General features: G+C 39.8%; 1 protein-coding gene and 1 pseudogene across 1 annotated transcript in view; one reads left to right on the top strand and one right to left on the bottom strand.

Annotated features, from left to right (window-relative positions):
- Positions 1 to 19,281, top strand: part of DROSHA (drosha ribonuclease III) — a 153,334-nt gene that overhangs the window by 15,747 nt on the left and 118,306 nt on the right. Inside the window, exons 5-9 of the mRNA XM_004385219.2 lie at positions 1,688 to 1,795; positions 2,042 to 2,273; positions 5,952 to 6,093; positions 9,976 to 10,130; positions 16,199 to 16,279. Coding sequence (XP_004385276.1) covers positions 1,688 to 1,795; positions 2,042 to 2,273; positions 5,952 to 6,093; positions 9,976 to 10,130; positions 16,199 to 16,279 — 718 coding nt within the window. The remainder of the gene's footprint in view (positions 1 to 1,687; positions 1,796 to 2,041; positions 2,274 to 5,951; positions 6,094 to 9,975; positions 10,131 to 16,198; positions 16,280 to 19,281) is intronic.
- On the bottom strand, positions 8,055 to 9,372 carry LOC105756733 (RNA-binding protein 7 pseudogene; annotated as a pseudogene).

Raw genomic sequence — 19,281 nt, 5'->3', positions numbered from 1 at the left:
TTACATCTATCATAAAGTTGTTTTTTCAAATTACAAGAAATTGATGTTGGTACAATTGGCAACCCGTATGGTGGGAGAACTGAAATTAGATTTCTGCCTCACACCTTGGAGAGAGAGAATAAGGAAAAAAAAAAAATGTTCAAAGTACCTGAAGAAAATATAACATTGGGATAGGAAAGGATTTCCAAGCATAACACTAAGGCAGAAAGTATAAATAAAAATATTGTAGATTTGACTTAATAAAGTTTTATCTAGCAATAAACAATTAAAAGGAAAACAAAAAACTGCAAAAATTATGTATATCACAGAACAATGGTGATTATTCTTATTAAGATACTCTTTCAATAAGTAAGAAAAGACTAGCATCTGTAGTTAAAGTATTGGGATAGCTTGTGACTGGGGTGTTCATTAAAGAAGTGAACCTCCAATGCATTCACTTCCGTAGTGATAAAAAATGGCAAATTAAAATTAAATACTTTTTTCATCAGAATGGCAAAGATTAAAAGCAACTACATCAACACGATGTGTGGAGATGGGAACTCTCATTAAATTGGTTTTATTTAGCTGGAGAGAAGCTTAAAAAAAAGTACCCTTTGCAAAATAATCTGACAAGTGTGCAAAAATTCACACACATATACACAAGTGATAGAAAAAAAATGGCAACAGCCTAAATGACTGTCATTAGATTTGTTAAATCAATTATGGCATATCCACATGAAAGAATAATACGTACCTATTAAAAATAGTTCAGATAGGTATTGAAATAGCAAGGTGTTCCTGATTTATTATTGAATGAGAAGAACAAGCTATAAAATAGGACTGTAGGGTTCTGTTTTTGTTAAAAGACGTGTGTATGTTTGTATATATTCATATGAATGTATATGTTTTCACATATTTTTGAAATAATAGTGGTTATCTCTGTGTGGTGTTATATTTTTGTCTTTGCTTACCAGTTTTCTTCAGTGGACATGCATACATTTTACTTTGAAAGTAACTTTTTCTGGTAACAAAATTAATGATATCCACAGTAATATTTAGAAGTTATATAAATAAAAAGTTGAGATATATATATATATATCTTTTTGATCACCTCTTCCCACTGTATACGTACATACACACACTTCCCTGTCATAAAATTAGAAGTTAGTGGTAGCATTAATGAAAGGAGTTAATTTGTGATTTTGATCCCGATATAATCTTTTGTAGATAGTGTAACTTTGTTAGCAGACAGTCCAGTGAAGTAATAATCTCCTTGGCTGCATTTTCAAGGACTGTACTGTCTAAAAACCCTGCAGATTTTTCCTTCCAGGACATCCATAGGATGGGCCTTTGCAAATTTCAAGTCCCAGGAATTTAAGGAGGTAGAGTGGTTTTTTATCTTTCTTTATTAATTGATTTAACATTAGTATTTGTAGAGATTAAAATCAGGCAAAGTGTTGGCCCACTAAGTGGTAATATGCATATCTGGGGTTCTTAAAACCTGAGACATCTGAGAGCTGGCTGGGGTGATATTACCGGTTCACTCTCAGATTATAGTCCTCAGGCTAAGTTTATAGCCTAGTTGGCACACTGTTTTGTGAAGCTCCTGGCAAAGCAAGAAGTGAAGGATTCCAAACTAATATTCTAATTGCTGAAATGGTCAAAATGTAGAGATTTCCAAATATTTGCAAGTATCTTTCTCTTTTAGGAGTTATGGTTTACCAGTTGTTCTTGACCCTGGATGCACACCAGAATTACCTGGGGAGATTACTAAAAATACAGATTCTTTGGCCCCACCCCTGGAGACTATGAATCAGTAAGTAGACCTGGGGTAGGGCCTGGGAATTTGTATTTCTAAACAAGTAAACTTCAGGTGATTTTGATGCCACCAGACTGGTGTTTGGGTATCACTGGTTTAACAAAAATAAATAAAAATAAATATGGTGGTTTGGCACGGTATTTGTATTTTTGGTGAAAAATAAACTAAATAGAGGTGAAGTAGAATAGTTTTTACAGTGGAAGAACATTTTTAGTAAGTAGCCTCCTTTGCCCCCTTTTGAAGTCGTTCCTCAAGTAGGGAGAAGAAGAGAACTCGTTGGGAGGATGAAAAAGACAAATGGAGTGACAGCCAGAGCTCGGGCAAAGAGAAGACCTATACCTCCATCAAGGAGAAGGAGCCGGAGGAGACACTGCCTGACAAAAATGAGGAGGAGGAGGAAGAACTTCTTAAACCCGTGTGGATTCGATGTACCCATTCAGAAAACTACTACTCCAGCGACCCCATGGATCAGGTGGTAGGTCTGAGTAGGAGAGAAGCTGTCGATCAGGCCTTCTCAGCCTTGGCTCTTTGGGCTGTATAATTCTTTGTTGTGGGGGGCTGTCCTGTGCATTGTAGGATGTTTAGAAGCATTCCTAACTTCTACCCACTAGACCCCAGTAGCACACCCTCTCCCCAGTTGTAACAACCAAAATTGTTCCCAGACATTGCCAAATGTTCCCTGGGGGTACAGTCACCACCCACCTCACCCCCTAGTTGAGAATTACTGCCCTGGAAGAAAGTTATTTTAAAAAGCCAAAGGCAGCACTACAGTAGATTAATTGAAGTACCCCTTTTACTCTGTATTTTTTATGACATTACCAATGGTTTTGTAAGCTCTCACCTGTAGTTACCTTCTGTAGTTTGTGGCACATGTATATGTATCTGTGTGTGTCTTTTCTTCCAAAATGGGAATTAAAGAAGGATTTGAGTTTGCCTCTTTTATATCCTTGGCTAAAAGATAACCGTACGAAGTTTTGCATGAATATTGACTGGTTTCGTGAGTCACCCTTCATGGGCTGCAGAGCAGTCTCCGATGCTCTGCGGTGGTGGTGTTCTCCGTGACTTCTCCTGTCTGCTGATGTGGGCTTCTCTTGTCCTTTTCTTTTTTCTCTGTCTCCGTTTTGGTTTCTCTCTCTCTCTTTCCCACTTAGGCCTTATGCCTTCCATCCCATGAGTAGGCATGTTTGCTACAGGGTAGACACACAATAATTTCACTGAATGAACAAATAAGTGAATATTTGTAATTTAGACATAAGAAGTTGGAGATGTTAGATTTAGTTCATGGGATTCAGTAAGAGAGAGTTGTTGGAAGTACTGTGATAATAGCCTTATTTGGACCGTTGTGTGTGGGGACCTTGAAAGGAGACTTCCTTGTCTTTGGAAAAAAGGGTTTGAGAACTCTCTAAAAGTGGTGTGGTGATTGAGAATCAAATATTACTGGGTAAGTTAGAGCAGAATTTTAAGTTATACAGTTCATGTGATACAGGGGAGGGTAGGCTCCCATATTGAGCACTTTCAGGGTGCTGGAACTATGCCCCATGTTTCTCATTTTGTCTTACTGAATCCTCACAACAACCCGAGAAAGAAGGTATTCTATCAGTTAGGAATAATACCTGACTAAATGTGGCATGCACATTGGGTCACATACACAGGGTCACTATGAGTAGAAGTCGACTTGATGGCATCTAACAATAACAACAAATATGGCCTGTCGGCAGTTCGAACCTACCAGCTGCTTAGTGGGAGAAAGATACGGCAGTCTGCTTCTGTAAAGACCACAGCCTTAGAAACCATGTGAGGCAGTTCTGTTCTGTCCTGTAGGGTCACTGTGAGTCGGAATTGACTTGATAGCACACAACAAACCACAAACGTGGCATAAATGAGCTGGGTTTATTTCTCTCACATAACAGGACACTTGGGGAGGTGGCAGCTGGTGTTAGTTCAGCGTCTTGATGATGGCAGTGCCCTAGGTTGGCGTCTGCTATTTTCTTGAGCGTCCGCTGTGGTTGCAGGTTGACAGCAGCAGTTTGAGTATCGCGTCCTTACACATCTGTGTCTAGTTAAGAGGGCAGTGTTGGGCAGAGCGTTCTTTAGCAACTCCAGAGCTCCCGCAGATCTCCTCTTCCATTCCTCGCCAGAACTGGGTCATATGCCTACCCCACGGATTTGTTTTCTGTTGCTAATGAAACAAATGGCCACAGACTTTAAGCCTTAAAACAACACAACTCTATTATCTCATAGTTCTGCAGAACAGAAATTCAGCCTGGTTCCAAAGTTCAACTTGGGCTAAATCACCATGTTGGCAGGGTTGCATTCACTTCTGGAAGCTCTGGGGAGAATCCATTTTCTTACTTGTTCAGGTTATTGGCAGTGTTCAGTTCCATGTGGCTATTGGATGGAGGTCGTCATTTCCTGCTGGCTGTCAGCTGAGGGTTCCTCCCAACTTCTAGAAGACCACCTGCATTCCTTGACTCATCGCCCCCTTCTTCCAGCTTCAAAGCCAGCAATGGCAGATTGAGTCCCTCTCCTGCTTTGACTCTCTCCTGCAGTTTCCTCTATCTCATCTCTCTCCGATCGGGAATGTTCTCCACATTTAAGGGCTGTGTGATTAGATAATCCACGATAATCTCCCCGTCTTAGGGTTTATAACCTTAATCACATCTGTAGAGTTTCTTCTGCCATGTAAGCTGACATATTCATAGCTTCTGGGGATTAGGATGTGGACATTTTTTAGGGGACCATTCTGCCTACTTACCCTAGATGGGGGCTTAATCCACCTTCCCTGAGATCAGGAGCTCTCTGCCCAAAATTGGAATAGAGTCATGGTTCTGTTGGCCAGGAAGAAGGGGAGAATGTCTGCCATAGCTATTATTATTCTTAAAACAACAAAGATGACACCACTGAAGTTCAGAGAGTTTAAACAGGCAGAGCTATTTTTTTTTTTTCTCTTAAGTTGTATGGGTGTCTTAAAACTCCATTGTTGAAGAAAGACTGACTGAGCTCTGGGCCCAACATTCGCCTTCTGGTTTTGTCAAATGTGTTGCAGAGAGGGGGATAAGGGTCACAGCTATCCTAGCACTGCTGACATCAGTGATGAGGCAGGGCCTGAGGAAGAACAACAGTCCCGCTACTTTTGCGTGGTCTCGCTTCTTTTGGGTGGCAGATTTTATGATTCGTTTTAATTCCCTTCTTACATTTGAAAGATCTGGCTCTTACGTTTTGAAAATTACTGAGTCAAAGAATATGGATGTTCAAAGTGATTTTCAGCCTGGGAAGAGAGTAGGGAGAAGCTGAGAACTTCCTATAGGGATAAATTGTAGAATCCCTGTTACATGTGTGTAGGTGTGTGTGTGTGAGAAACAAAGGCTGTATCTTTTTGTTCTGTTGGGTTCATGTGGAGGACGGATGATCAGTGATTTTTCAGTAGGAGAGTGTATGCTCCTTAGGAGGGTGTTGTGAATTCTAGGAGGATGTCATGATTTTTTAAAGAAATGTCTCTTCAGAAGGGCATAGAATAGACAAACCGTTCTGTTTCTGAATGTTGCTAAGTGCATTTACCTGAGGATGTGTCAGTTATAAGGAGTGTGTTTGATGCAGAGTATTGTTGCCAGCATTGGTCATTTTTTTAAAAAATAATTTATTTTATTTTTGTTGGTGAGAATATACACAGCAGAACATACACCAGTTCAACAGTTTCTACACATACCATTCAGTGATATTGATTATACTCTTCCAGTTGGGCAACCATTCCCAGTCTCCTTTTTCCAAGGTGTTCCTCCTACATTAACATAAACTCCCTGTCCCCTAAGTTTCCTATCTAATCTTTCGAATTGGTGTTGTCAGTTTGACCCTGTATAGATAGATCTTAAAAGAGCACAGTGCTCAAGGCAGACATTCTTCACTAGTTAAGTTAAACCTTTCTTTGGTTTTAGGAAGACTTCAGGGGATATTTTTGTTTGAAGGTTTAAAGATTATCTCAGGGCAATAGTTTCAGGCTTTTGTGGGCATTTTGTTTTTAAATGTTTGTCACTTTGAGGGTTGAAAAATGGCATCTTGCTGTTAGAAATTCTTTCACTACTTCTGAAGTCTTATGTGTCTTTGATTTGATTAATTATTAGTATGGTTCCTCATGTTGATCCTTTATTTTTAAAAGGGAGATTCTACTGTAGTTGGAACAAGTAGGCTCCGGGACTTATATGACAAGTTTGAAGAAGAGTTGGGGAGCAGGCAGGAAAAGGCCAAAGCAGCCAGACCACCATGGGAGCCTCCCAAGACGAAGCTGGATGAAGATTTGGGTGAGTAGAGGGGTCATCAGTGTCAGTGGCCTTTACTTAGTGCTTCATCCAAACGTTTGAGATGAGTCCTGGAGAATCCCAACTTGAAATTTCTTCTTTTTCTTTTCCTTAATTACAGTTTGCAAAATATGTAGTGATGAAACTATTCTTCTTTTTGCTCTGTTTTCCTTAATGACAGCAAAAAACATAAGGGATCTCATTTACAAGGCATATAACAATTGCATCCCTTGTAGAATTGTCCAGACTTAGAAGGGACCCCAGTCTGGCCTTCCTCTGAAAGCAAGAGCCCCATCCACTGCCTCTGATGATGGGCGGAATCCCCTCCTTGACCCTCGCCATTGGCAGGGCTCCTGGTTTTGTGAGGAAATGGCCCAGCTGTGTTTGAAGGTTTCTCTCTACTCACAGAGACAGTTTTCACAACTTTCTCATACACTGGTCTATTTTTTCGTGTGTATATTCTGAGGTTCTAAGTAGATAGAAGCTCTTTGAGCATAGAAACTGCCTTTTGCTGTGTGTATCCTTAGCACCTAACAAAATGCCATGCACAGACTATGCATTCATTATGGCTTTGCCTACGTGTTCTCTCTGGCTCTTGTCTGCTTACCTTCAGTTAACCCCAAATGCTGTACCCACCCAGGCAGTATCCTTACAGCCTGTTATCCAAACAGCCTGGGTTCGAATCCTGCTTTGCCACTTACCTGATGTGTGACCTTGGGCAAGTGATTAAACTTCTCTGTGCCTCAGTTTTCTCATTGTAAAGTAGAGATACAAACAGCATCATGTGCACATGTACTAACGACGTAAGTGTTGGGATTTTATTATTATGCTGCTACTGTGTTAATCTCTTAGAGGATTAATCAAAGTTCTAGTCTTTTTTTTAAGTTTTTATAAATAAGTTTATATTCTACAATGAAAGGGAAGCATATCATCTTGATACATAAAAGTTTTGTTAAACAAGATTTTAAAATTTTTAAATCAGGAAATGTTTAAGACTAAATTCTTTTCAAATGTTCAAACCTGTACAGTTTCCATTAAAAAAAAAAGTATCCTCCTACACATGTCCTGGTCACTTTGAAAATATTAAACTTTTTAAAGTTTAAGTGACAGAGGCAGCACTTAGAGGCTTCATACGTCTTTTTCCTGAAAAAGTACATTTTCAGTAAGACATTACCATTTTATCTGACTGTGCATTGACAATGCTTTTTCTTTCTGAAAAAAAGAGATTTACACTAATATTTTTTTTTAATATGAAAGTAAACATCTAGAGATATTTAATTTCCAGAGTGACTTCAGTCACACATCAAACATAATTTAATGAACAAATTCTAAAATTTAAAAATGAGACAATCATATACAAATCAATACAAATTTCACTTGTATGTTCAATTACAGTAAAACTCAAAAGAACGTGTCACAGAACTTAAATTCTAAGAAGTTAATATGATTTATTCCTAGACTTTACTGATAACCTTTCTCAAATGTAATATTGATAAAATGAATCACTGAGAAGTTATATTTTCTAATTTGTTAATAATATGCTGATAACCATTGGCTGTTTTCTGTTATACATACCAAAATCTGATTCACTGGTAAATTTTTTCCCATACAAAAAAGTTACCAATAATTAAGATGTTTGCTTTATAATACAACCAAACTGTACATAAATTCACCCTATCCTAAACTATTTAAAATGGTTAGGAATGTGGCACTGTCTTTTGAGTAAAACCCTTTTTATAAAACCCTGAAGTGAAGGTTATTAATGTAATAAAACTGTAACCACAATTGTTCTCATTTCTGTATTAAAGTTTAGCTGTCAATTAAAAATTTTTTAAAAGAATGTGGCAACTTGTAAAGCTGCTCTGTATAGTTTTTCAGCAAAACTTTTCCAGACCAACTTAACTAAAATGGCCTAGCGTAACCGTATAAAAAGAATGACGGTGTCCATTTAATGCTTGTTAGTGTCAAGAGGAGCGCCATTGTCTATCTCTACTATTGTCTCTTCGGTTGTCATAGCGATGGCTCCAGCCATCATGACTCCTATCTTCGTAAGAGAAGTCATCTCTGCTTCCTCAGTAATGATGCTCAGATCCATGATCAGCGTGAGGTAGTTCAAGGCTATAATGCCTGTTGTTGTTAGGAGCTGTTGAGTCAGTTTTTGATTCATAGTGACCCCATGTAACAGAGTAGAAGTGCTCTATAGGGTTGTCTAAGCTGTAATCTTTACGGGAGCAGATCACCAGGTCTTTCTCCTGTGGAGTCTCTGGGTGGGTTTGAACTGCTAACCTTTCAGCTAACAGCTGAGTGTTTAGCCACTTGCGTCACCAGGGCTCCTTGCTATAATGCTTATAAAGCCAGAATTCTGTCTGGCTTTATGCTGTGATGATGGTGGACATTTGTGCCACTGGAAGCTTGAAGACTGGTTAAGGGAATGATCATATGGCTGAATTGCTGGGAACACCTTGATTGGTCCAGATGTGGAGAATGAAACTTCCCACCACAAGACATCTGTCTCAAAACATGATTGGTCCAGATGTGGAGAAGGAAACTTCCCACCACAAGACATCTGTCTCAAAACACTGTTCATCACTGCTTGTCTCTGAAAATTTTCTGGAGAAGAGAAAGATCTCTGAATTAGCTGTGCTGATTGAGTTGTGCTATCCATAGTGCTGTACTTGCTGCTGGGAGATGTGGGAGTAGGGCTTGAATTTCCAAAGCAGGCTGGGCTGTGACAAACTGACATGCTGTGTGGGTGGCCCCTTCTAGATCTAAACTGATCTTTGATGGGCCTTCCAAAAAGTTTAATACCATTAAGTACGTTTATTCATAAGAAACAGATACTTGATGTTTGAAGTTCCCAGACACAGTTGCCTTGGTCTACCTTTCTTCTCTTTTGGAATTGTTACTTTTATGATTGGCCCAGCCTGGTGGAAAAGCTCAAAAAGGAGCTCCCTGACACTTTAGGTTCAGGGTTGCCCACAAAGAGCTGGGTCTCCTGTCCAGTCACTTTCACAGACTGACAATTTCCTGCTGCTACCACTGAGAGAAGAAAAATGTAAAATCTTCAGTCTGGTTTTCACAGTCTTCCTCAGGGGAGCACTTCAGGATCCCCATGTCCCAGTGTTTTCCTGTGGGTCCTTTGCCGCACCTGAGTCGTGACTCTCGTGGGAGCTCCTGCCTCCATGCTTTTGCTTACGGTGCCTCCTCTGCTGTCCTTTCCTTCCTGCCCCTCATCCTAACCCTACACAGCCTTCCTGCCTAGGTCGTACCTGCCCCTTCCATGAAATCATGCTGACCCTTCTAGATCACAGTAGAAGATCCCTTTTCTGAATCACTACTGCTTTTAAATGTGAAACCACATACTACTATTGTATTTTTCAGTTTGTCTGGTATTGTTCATTGCATCTTAGTTTCGCGGTAAAAAATCATTGTATTCTTTACTTCCCCAACTCAATTGTGACTCTGCATTATGGACTGTATATTGTTTTTCATGGTATTGCTTAGCAGAGTGCTTTGTGCAGAATGAAAAACGAAACCCATGGCCATCAAGTCGATTCCAACTCATGGCAGCCCTATGTGTTACAGAATAGAACTGAGCTCCAGAGGGTTATCTTGGATATAATGTTCATGGAAGCAGATTGCCAGGTCTTTCTTCCGTGGTGCCGCTGGGTGGGTTTGAGCCACCATCCTTTCGGTTAGTAGCTGAGAGCAAACCATTTGTACCACCGAGGGACCTTTGTTTAGAGTAGATACTCAGATATTTGCTGGAAAAATAAACAACTTGTCCTTACATGTAGAGGTTTAGGTCATTTGGAAGTCTCCACATATAACCGTCTTGTGAATTTCTTCAATTTCTATTCTTGTTTTTCTCCTGACCTCTATTAGAGAGTTCCAGTGAATCCGAATGTGAGTCGGATGAGGATAGCACCTGTTCTAGCAGCTCAGACTCTGAAGTTTTTGACGTCATTGCAGAAATCAAACGCAAAAAGGCCCATCCTGACCGACTCCACGATGAACTTTGGTACAACGACCCAGGCCAGGTGCGTGTGGTTTTATGTTCTTGCTGTATAAGGTTGCAAACCCACACATCACATTTATGGCTCCAGGCTCAGAAGATGCATGTTAGCTGGTATGGAAATGGAATTTTACTCTCAGGCTTGTGTGTCATTCTTCACAGCTTATTTCTTTTCAGCTTTGAGGTGCAGCTCCAAAGCATCAGCACCAGAGCAGCTGTTCCTTGAATCATATTTGCTGATGTTGGTAAATTCTGTGTTGGGGAGCAGGATAATGGCATTGCTTCATTAAACTTGCAGTAGACAGAGGGAGACAAATGCTAGGACGGGAAGAGAGGGCTTGTAGGTCTTTTTAAAAGCAGTTTTCCTGGAAGGTACCTTGTCACAAAGCAGTAAACCATGTCTTAAGTCCTTTTGTAAGACTTCATATATCTTAGTTGGTAACAGTCACAATTGCTTGTAAGTTCTCTTCCTTGTTAAGCATGTATGACCTGTGTAAAAATAAGTGGACGTAATCATTTTTATTTTTAATTACTTTTTTAATATGAAGTAATTCATAATACAAAATAGTGTGTTTATAAAACGTCTGTGTCTTACAAATACATATTACATACAAAAATAATATCTTCAGTGCATGTGAAGTTGACGTTGTTGTTAGGTGCCGTTTAGTCATTTCTGACCCGTGACAACCTGATGTACAACAGAACGAAACACTGCCTGATCTTGTGCCATCCTCACAGTCATTGCTGTGTTTCAGCCCGTTGTTACAATCACTGTGTCAGTTCATCTTGTTGAGGGTCTTCCTCTTTTTTGCTGACCCTCTACTTCACCAAGTTTGATGTCCTTCTCCAGGGACTGGTCCCTGCTGATACCATGCCCAAAATACATGAGGCGAGGTCTTGCCATCCTCGCTTCCAAGGCGCGTTCTGGCTGTACTTCTTCCAGGACAGATTTGTTCATTCTTCTGGAAGTCCATGGTATGTTGAATATTCTTTGTCAGCACAATAATTCAAAGTCATCAATTCTTCTTTGGTCTTTCTTAGTCATTGTCCAGCTTTCACATGCATATGAGGCTATTGAAAATATCATGGCTTGGGTCAGGCGCACCTTAGTCCTCAAAGTGACTTCTTTGCTTTTTAGCACTTTAAAGAGGTCTTTTGCAGCAGATTTGCCCAATGCAATATGTTGTTTGATTTCTTGACTGCTTCCATGGGCATTGATTGTGGATCCAAGTAAAATGAAATCCTTGACAACTTCAGTCTTTTCTCTGTTTATCATGATGTTGCTTATTGGTCCAGTTGTGAGGATTTTTGTTTTCTTTATGTTGAGGTGCAATCCATACTGAAGCCTGTGGTTTTTGATCTGTTATAAGTAAGTGCTTCAAGTCTGCTTCACTTTCAGCAAAGCAAGGTTGTGTCATTTGCATAATGCAGGTTGTTAATGAGTCTTCCTCCAATCCTGATGCTGTGTTCTTCTTTATATAGCTCAACTTATTGAATTATTTGCTCAGCTACAGATTGAATAAGTATGGTGAAAGGGTACAACCCTGACACACAACTTTCCTGATTTTAAATCACTTAGTATCTCCTTGTTCTGTTCTAACAACTGCCTCTTAGTCTATGTATAGGTTCCACGTGAGCACAGTTAAGTATTCTGGAATTCCCATTCTTCACAGTGTTATCCATACTTTGTTATGATCAACACAGTCGAATGCCTTTGCATAGTCAATAAAACACAGCTAAACATCTTTCTGGTATTCTCTGCTTTCAGCCAAGATTCACTCTGACGTCAGTGATATCCCTCATTCCACATACTTTTCTGAATCCAGCTTGAATTTTTGGCAGTTCCCTGTTGATGTACTGCTGTGACCATTTTTGAATTACCTTCAGCAGAATTTTACTTGTATGTGATATTAATGGTATTGTTTGATAATCCCCGCATTCTGTTAGATCACCTGTCTTTAGAATGGGCACAAATTTGGATTTCTCCGGTCGGTTGGCCAAGCAGTTGTCTTCCAGTGTTGGCACAGATGAGTGAGCGCTTCCAGCATTACATCCATTTGTTGGAACATCTCAGCTGGTATTCCATCAGGTCCTGGAGCTTTGTTTTTAGCCAGTGCCTTCAGTGCAGTTTGGACTTCTTCCTTCAGTACCATCGGTTCTTAATCATATGCTGCCTCCTGTAATGGCTGAATGTTGACCATTTCTTTTTGGTGCAGTGACTGTGTATTCTGCATTTTCTTTTGATGCTTTCTGCATAGTTCAATATTTTGTCCATAGAATCCTTCAGTATTACAACTTGAGGCTTAAATTTTTTCTTTACTTCTTTTAGCTTGAGAAATGCTGAGCATGTTCTTCCCTTTTGCTTTTCTAACTCCAGGTCTTTGTACATTTTATTATAAAGCTTTATTTTCTTGAGCTGCCCTTTGAAATCTTCTGTTCAGTTCTTTTACTTCATTTCTTCTATTTGCTTTAGCTGCTCTACATCCAAGAGCAACTTTCAGAGTCTCTTCTAACATCCATTTTGATCCTTTCTTTCTTTCCTGTCTTTTTAATGACCTCTTGCTTTCTTCATGTATGATGTCCTTGAGGTCATCCCACAACTCGTCTGGTCTTAGGTCATTAGTGTTCAGTGTGTGGTCTGTAAATTCAGGTGGGATATACTCAGGGTTGTACTTTGGCTCCGTGGACTTGCTTTAATTTTCTTCAGCTTCAGCTTCAACTTGCATATGAGCAATTAATGGTCTGTTCTGCAGTTGGCCCCTGGCCTTGTTCTGACTGGTGGTATTGAGCTTCTCCATCATCTCTTTCCACAGAGGTAGTCGAATTGATTCCTGTGTATTCTATCTGGCGACGTCTACGTGTATAGTTGCCATTTATATTGTTGAAAAAAGGTACTTCCAGCGAATAGGTCCTTGGTCTTGCAAAATTCTATCATGCGATCTCTGGCATCATTTCTGTCACCAAGCCATGTTTTCCAGCTACTGATCTATCTTCTTTGTTTCCAGCTTTTGCATTCTAATCACCAGTAATTATCAATGCATCTTAATTCCATGTTTCATCAATTTCAGACTGCAGAAGTTGGTAAAAATCTTCAATTTCTTCATCTTTGGCATTAGTGGTTGGTGCATAAATTTAAATAATAGTCGTATTAACTGGTCTTCCTTTTAGGTTTATAGATATTATACTATCACTGACAGCATTGTACTTCAGGATAGATCTTGAAATGTTCTTTTTAACAATGAGTGCAACACCATTCCTCTTCAATATGTCATTCCCTGCCTAGGAGACCATATGACTCAAAATGCCAATACCAGTCCATTTCAGCTCCCTAATGCCTAGGATGTCTGTCTTCAAGCATCCCATTTCATTTTTGACAACTTAAACAATTTTCCTAGATTCATACTTCATACATTCCACGTTCTGATTATTAATGGATGTTTGCAGCTGTTTCTTCTCATTTGGAGTTGTGCCACATCAGCAAACGAAGGTCCTGAAAGCTTGACTCCATCCACGTCATTAAGGTCGACTCTACTTTGAGGAGGCGGCTCTTCCCTAGTTGTTATTTTGAGTGCCTTCCAACCTGAGGGGCTCATCTTCTGGCACTATATCAGACAATGTTCTGTTGCTATTTGTAAGGCTTTCACTGGCCATTTTTTTAGAAGTAGATTGCCAGGTCCTTCTTCCTAGTGTGTCCTAGTCTGGAAGTTCCTCTGAACCCTGTCCACCTGGTGGTATTTGAAATACCGGAGGCATATTTTCCAGCCTCACGGCAACATGCAAGACACCACAGTATGTCAGACTGACAGACTAGTGTTGGGTGAAGTTAAGCATATTAAAACATATACCTATTAAAAGATATTTTAAAATTTGTATTTTGTGAATAAATTCTATATATATCCTATTTTAATATAGCAATATAACTAATAGTTAATATGACATTAACTATTAATTACTATATTATATATAATTTAGTATAACAACCAATACAGTATTAATTCTAATATAGTATATGTTAATATAGAACAGTATTCTACATTAATTTGAAAGTGCTTTTTCAGGTTCGTGTTAGATGAAAGCTATTTAATTTTGTTTCTTGATATAATTAATATAGGTAGAATGCCTGGCAGAAATGTACTTTGTGGTCCATTTCCTTCCCTTGGAATTGAGCAGAAATGTTTGCAAAATTGCCAGTGCATTTTACACTTATTTTTACATATTGATCATGTATATGATCTTTTTTAAAAAACAGCTTTGTTGATATACATCTACCATACAATTTACACATTTAAAGTGTATAATTCAGTGTTCTTAAATACACCCACAGGATTGGACACTCATCAGCACAATTTGATTTTAGAACATTTTTATCTGCACTAAAAGAACCCCATACTTATGAACAGTCACTCCTTATTCCCTGTAGATGTTCTTTTTCATTGACTGTTGTTCCCTTCTCCATCAAGAAGCTCCTACCTTGGCTTCTGGTGTTTCTCATTCCAAGCACAGATTTGCCTGACTTCTATATCATCTCACTATTCTGTTGAATGTATTTGATTTTATGTCCTCTGTACAGTTGAGCCTTGTAAAGAACCTCTCTGACTAGGAGCCCAGACTCTGGGAAAAGGCAGGAGTATAGGACCTGTGTCCACCTCCCTAGAAATCAGTGAGCACAAAGTGATTTCCCACATTTTTCATTACAAGTTGTGACCAGCATTAGGAGTGTGTTGGGACCTTTGAAGGAATTTTATTATGTCTCTTGTTTGCCAGCTGTTACTAGGTATTAGTATCTTAACATGATTTTTTTTTAGGTAGTAATGTTATTATTTCTCTGCTCTACCACCTGGACCTTTAGATCTCCCAAAATGGTAAACAAAGTTTTTTACTTTGATATTTCATTTCAAAGTCTTATTGAGAGATTTTCATTTGTATTTTAATTGACCACAATGAGTTACAAATCCCTAGAACTGTAAAGAAATATGTATAGATAGATTTGAAAAAATTAATACAAAGAGAGAAATGGAACTCCAATTTCGACTCTGTAAATCTAAGCTCTGATTTCCCTTTTCATTCAGTATTACTATTTATACTGGATAAGCTCATGGAACTGGCTTTAAGGACCTTCAGATTTTACCTCAGTTCTGCCTGTTTGGTCTTCTCTCTGTCTTCTGTATAAATGATCCATTCCATTTAGCTGGGGTAAATACAAGACATTCTTTCTTCTCTTCCTTTTCTCATGCTGGTGCCTCGTGTGGAATAGCTGTCTTCTCTTCCTGCCCTCTCCAGCCCTTCACATGTTGTCTCTTTGAAACCTTCCCTCATCGGCCAGTGCAGCCCCAGCAGAATCTGTCTGGACTGATTCTTCTCTTCTTCTTTTAAATTTCTAAGCGTATCATCTGTACGTTGTTTCTCCCATGTAGAATAAATGTTCTTTGAGTACGTGGACACAGCTATACACCCTTCTTCCCATGCTTACCTCACATCTTTCTATCCAAGATGCATTCACTAATTATTCACGTAGTGAATCACGCGGAGGTCATGGCAGTAAGATGAATTCAGGTGAAAAAAAGAGACCTAGTCTAACCTGAACAGCATGGCAAGTTTTTCTGATTCTATGCTTCAGAGGTACCTTTAAGTTTCTCTTTTCAGAACATTTAATCTGCCGGTCACCTTCAAAGCATTCTACGTGTTCCTCTAGGATATGAAATGTGCTTTTCTTTGGTGAAAAAGTCATTTTTCCTGAAATAAAAAAGAGGGAAAGGTACTGAAAAGTGGTAGCAGGAGGTGGGGGCAAACGGTGTGCTGACATTGATATTTTCTGCTTGGCTGCACAAGTAACTCAGGAACCCAGTATTGTCATCCATCTTCCCTTTATCAGACAATATAGACAGTTTGCAGCTTTCTTGGTTTTGAAACATCCGCTTAATCTTTTGACCATGACAGCCTCTTCAGAGCTTCAGTACTCACGACATTTAAACCCACACAGTTTCTGCAGCATCGCCATGCGTGGTTTGCATTCTCCGCCCAATTAAAAGGAATTGCATTCTGTTTCTGACAGATTAAAATGAATTAAAACGAATTACATTCTGTTTCTGACAGATGAATGATGGACCACTCTGCAAGTGCAGTGCCAAAGCCCGACGCACAGGAATTAGGCACAGCATTTATCCTGGAGAAGAGGTAACTGGTTGGGGATATTGTATTTGTAAATGCTGAGACGCCAGAAGCTGACAGATGCTATTGCCATCCTTTTCCCCAGAAATGAAATAATACCCTCAAAATAGTCTCTTCATATTCCCTAACAGTCTCTGTAGTGATAATTGTAGAGGAAAAAGTACACAAGTTTTGGGGGAGGAGTGGAAAATGTATCAAGAAGACTTTGAAAAATTTCCATGGTTCATGGTTTAAAATAGACAAGGTAAGATTGCTTGGTGTTTCCTGTTAACTAGTCTAAAACTGCACACATTGTAATACTTTTTTTTCATGTTTTTATCATAAATGGTTATGAATTACCCTGGAAAAATGATCTTATTAAAGTGCTGTGAGGTACACGTCCTTTCTATTTCAGGGTATGTGAAGCGGCTGTTTACTTTCTACTTGTGCTTCTCCTTCAATGTAGTATCTGTTAGACTCACTGTCTTTTTTGAGTCTTTTGTTCCCACTCAACTGAGTAATAACGTGGACAGTTTTACCAGTGTATCCTCAGCCCCCTAGTCTGGTGGCGACACTGCAAATATTGTTACTCTCTTTTCAGTTATTTTCCTTCCTCCTCCCCATTATCTTTTGTTTTTAGAAACTATTTTTATTAATCCTGGATTATCCCGTTATGATTCAGCGCATTGTGTTTAAACATAGCATACATAAATCCTTAATTTCTATTTAAAACTTAATTGAGGCCATAACAATGATTGGAATAAAGCCTATGAGACAGTGATAATTCATATCCTTACCTCCCTTTTACCTCATTTGTTTTGAAAAAGTCAGCAAGTGTAGCAAGAATTTATGGGACAAGACCTGCACCTTGTGAGCTTCCGTGCACATGTCTCAGGTTGGGTCCTCTGAAAGCAGAGGCCGAGATGGAATTTGGGGTGCCAGATGTTTATTAGGAATCAACACCTGTGGCAAGAAGAGAGTGGAGGTAGGATTGAGCAGAGGGAGAAGACAGACTGTGCTGTGGGCCTGCTGAAGCCTGGCTTGTCTGGATTGTCTTGCTTTGGGCTGAAATGCCCTTCATACCCCCGGGGTATGGAATGAGTAATTTCAATGGCTTCTGCTTGGCCTACTCCACTGTGATAGCTCTGACTTACCTCACAGGTCAAGGACCAACATGGGGTTGTTTTGTTTCTCAAGTGTGTCAGTTCCAATGGTGCATTCGTGGCCTAGGAGAATGACCATGGGGTAGATCTGTAGACTCAGTGGATTCACTGTAAGCCAGACTTTGGCCAGGACTCCATTTACTACCTGGGCCTCATATCCTCCGCTCTGATGGGATTTCTAGGATCATGTATCAGTGTTGATTCACATACTGTGTCTAATAGTCCTTGAATTATCTGGGTATTCCCTTTTCCCTGGTGTACAGTTATCTGAGTAATTGGGCATAGGTCCCTTTGGGGCATCACAACCATATTTACTTGCTATCGTATTACAGGGTCCTTTCTCCTGGGATCTGGCCACCTCTTTTATCAATAGATTGTCTAAAATCTTGGGCTGGTCTGAAACTGAGTAAGTGATTGTGACTCTGTCGGAGTGACCTGCCTTCAGTTTTTTGTTTATCCGTTCTTGATTTCTTCTGCTGGTTCAAACTAAATACCCTTGTCTGCTTCCCGTTTATTTTGTACCTAGGGTCTCCACGTTCCTATATACTCTTTCTATAACTCTTTCTGGGTCAGGCCTCATTGGCTGTCACTCTGACATTGCTGGTCATAATAATTGTGTGATGTGGCTTCTAGCAGTTCATTTCTATCACCTTCCTCTCCATTGCTGTCATCGCCACTGCTGTTAGTGAGCTCAACTCTGTGGCTGCCTCTCCCACCATCAGTCCTGGCTGCATAGGAAGCCTCCACTGATGTTAGTGATGCTGGTGCCCCTTCACCACCACATCCCTTTGACCTTGGTAAATGGTGTGTCCCCTGGACCTTCCCATGGAATGGAATTATCTGGTATATTTTTCAGCTGTAGATTCTACATCCATTCCAATGTGCTCACTTGCTTGAATCTTTTCTTCTTTTTAACCACTGGTACAGTGTTTTAATTTCTTAATTTTAACACAAAGAGTAAAAGGAATAAGAAAATTTGATTCTAAAGATATTATTAACATAATTAAAGATACTGTTAAAAGATACTATTAACATCACATCCATAGTTTCCACTCAGTGTTTTAATTCCTTGAGTCTTAATTCCTTCTTCCACTGCCATGGCAGTTCTGGTATTTCAACTTTGCTCAGCATGGGCCATCATATTTCCAGGCCTCTAGGAGCTGCCCTAGTATGGAGTTCCCAGCATCTCCTGGGATTCCTGAGTGCTCCCAAGTCAACAAACGGCTTCTGTAACCAATTTTCTCTTCTGGCCCCTTTGGTAAAGCACACCACCAATCTGGTCCTATGCAGACTCCTCCAGCTCCTGCTAGCTAGCGCTGGCTAGTTCTTGCAGCTCCTTTGGGATATAATCTCTTTCCCCCTAGCACCTCCCCAGCTAGTTTATGCTGTGTAAAAAACCCTAATTAAAAATAGGTCTAGTGGCCTGGAGGGGAGGTGGGATGGGTAGAGGTGTTGGGTGGAGGTGGCAGTATTACCTTGCAGGGTTGTCCATGGTCTTCAGGCACAGGTGAGTGCTTGCTCTTAAATAGGGAGGATTGAGCCACCTTTGCAGACTCAGAAGGTTCAGAGGAGTCTGGGGAGTGAAGCTGAAATGTCCGCATCGCAGATTTTCCTGGACGCACACCTTGGAATAATAGACCAGTTCAGCTACTTTGACTGATGAGTCCTAGACTTGGCTTTCTCTGACCTCTAACTAGAGGAGATGACCTCCAAGAGGCCCTGTGGCTTTTACATCTGGCTTCCACTTGGCCCTTACTTCTCCTTAGCTGTTACATTTCTGTGACACAGTGAGTCTTCTGACCAGTAGTATCAGCATCACCTGGGAACTCGTTAGAAATGCTCATTCTTTTTTTTTTTTTTTTTTTT

Source organism: Trichechus manatus, unplaced genomic scaffold (genome assembly GCF_000243295.1).
Source record: "Trichechus manatus latirostris isolate Lorelei unplaced genomic scaffold, TriManLat1.0 scaffold00135, whole genome shotgun sequence".
NCBI classification, from domain to species: domain Eukaryota; kingdom Metazoa; phylum Chordata; class Mammalia; order Sirenia; family Trichechidae; genus Trichechus; species Trichechus manatus.
The sequence above is the reverse complement of the archived record's forward strand: the minus strand, read 5'-3'. Positions and strand labels throughout refer to the sequence as shown.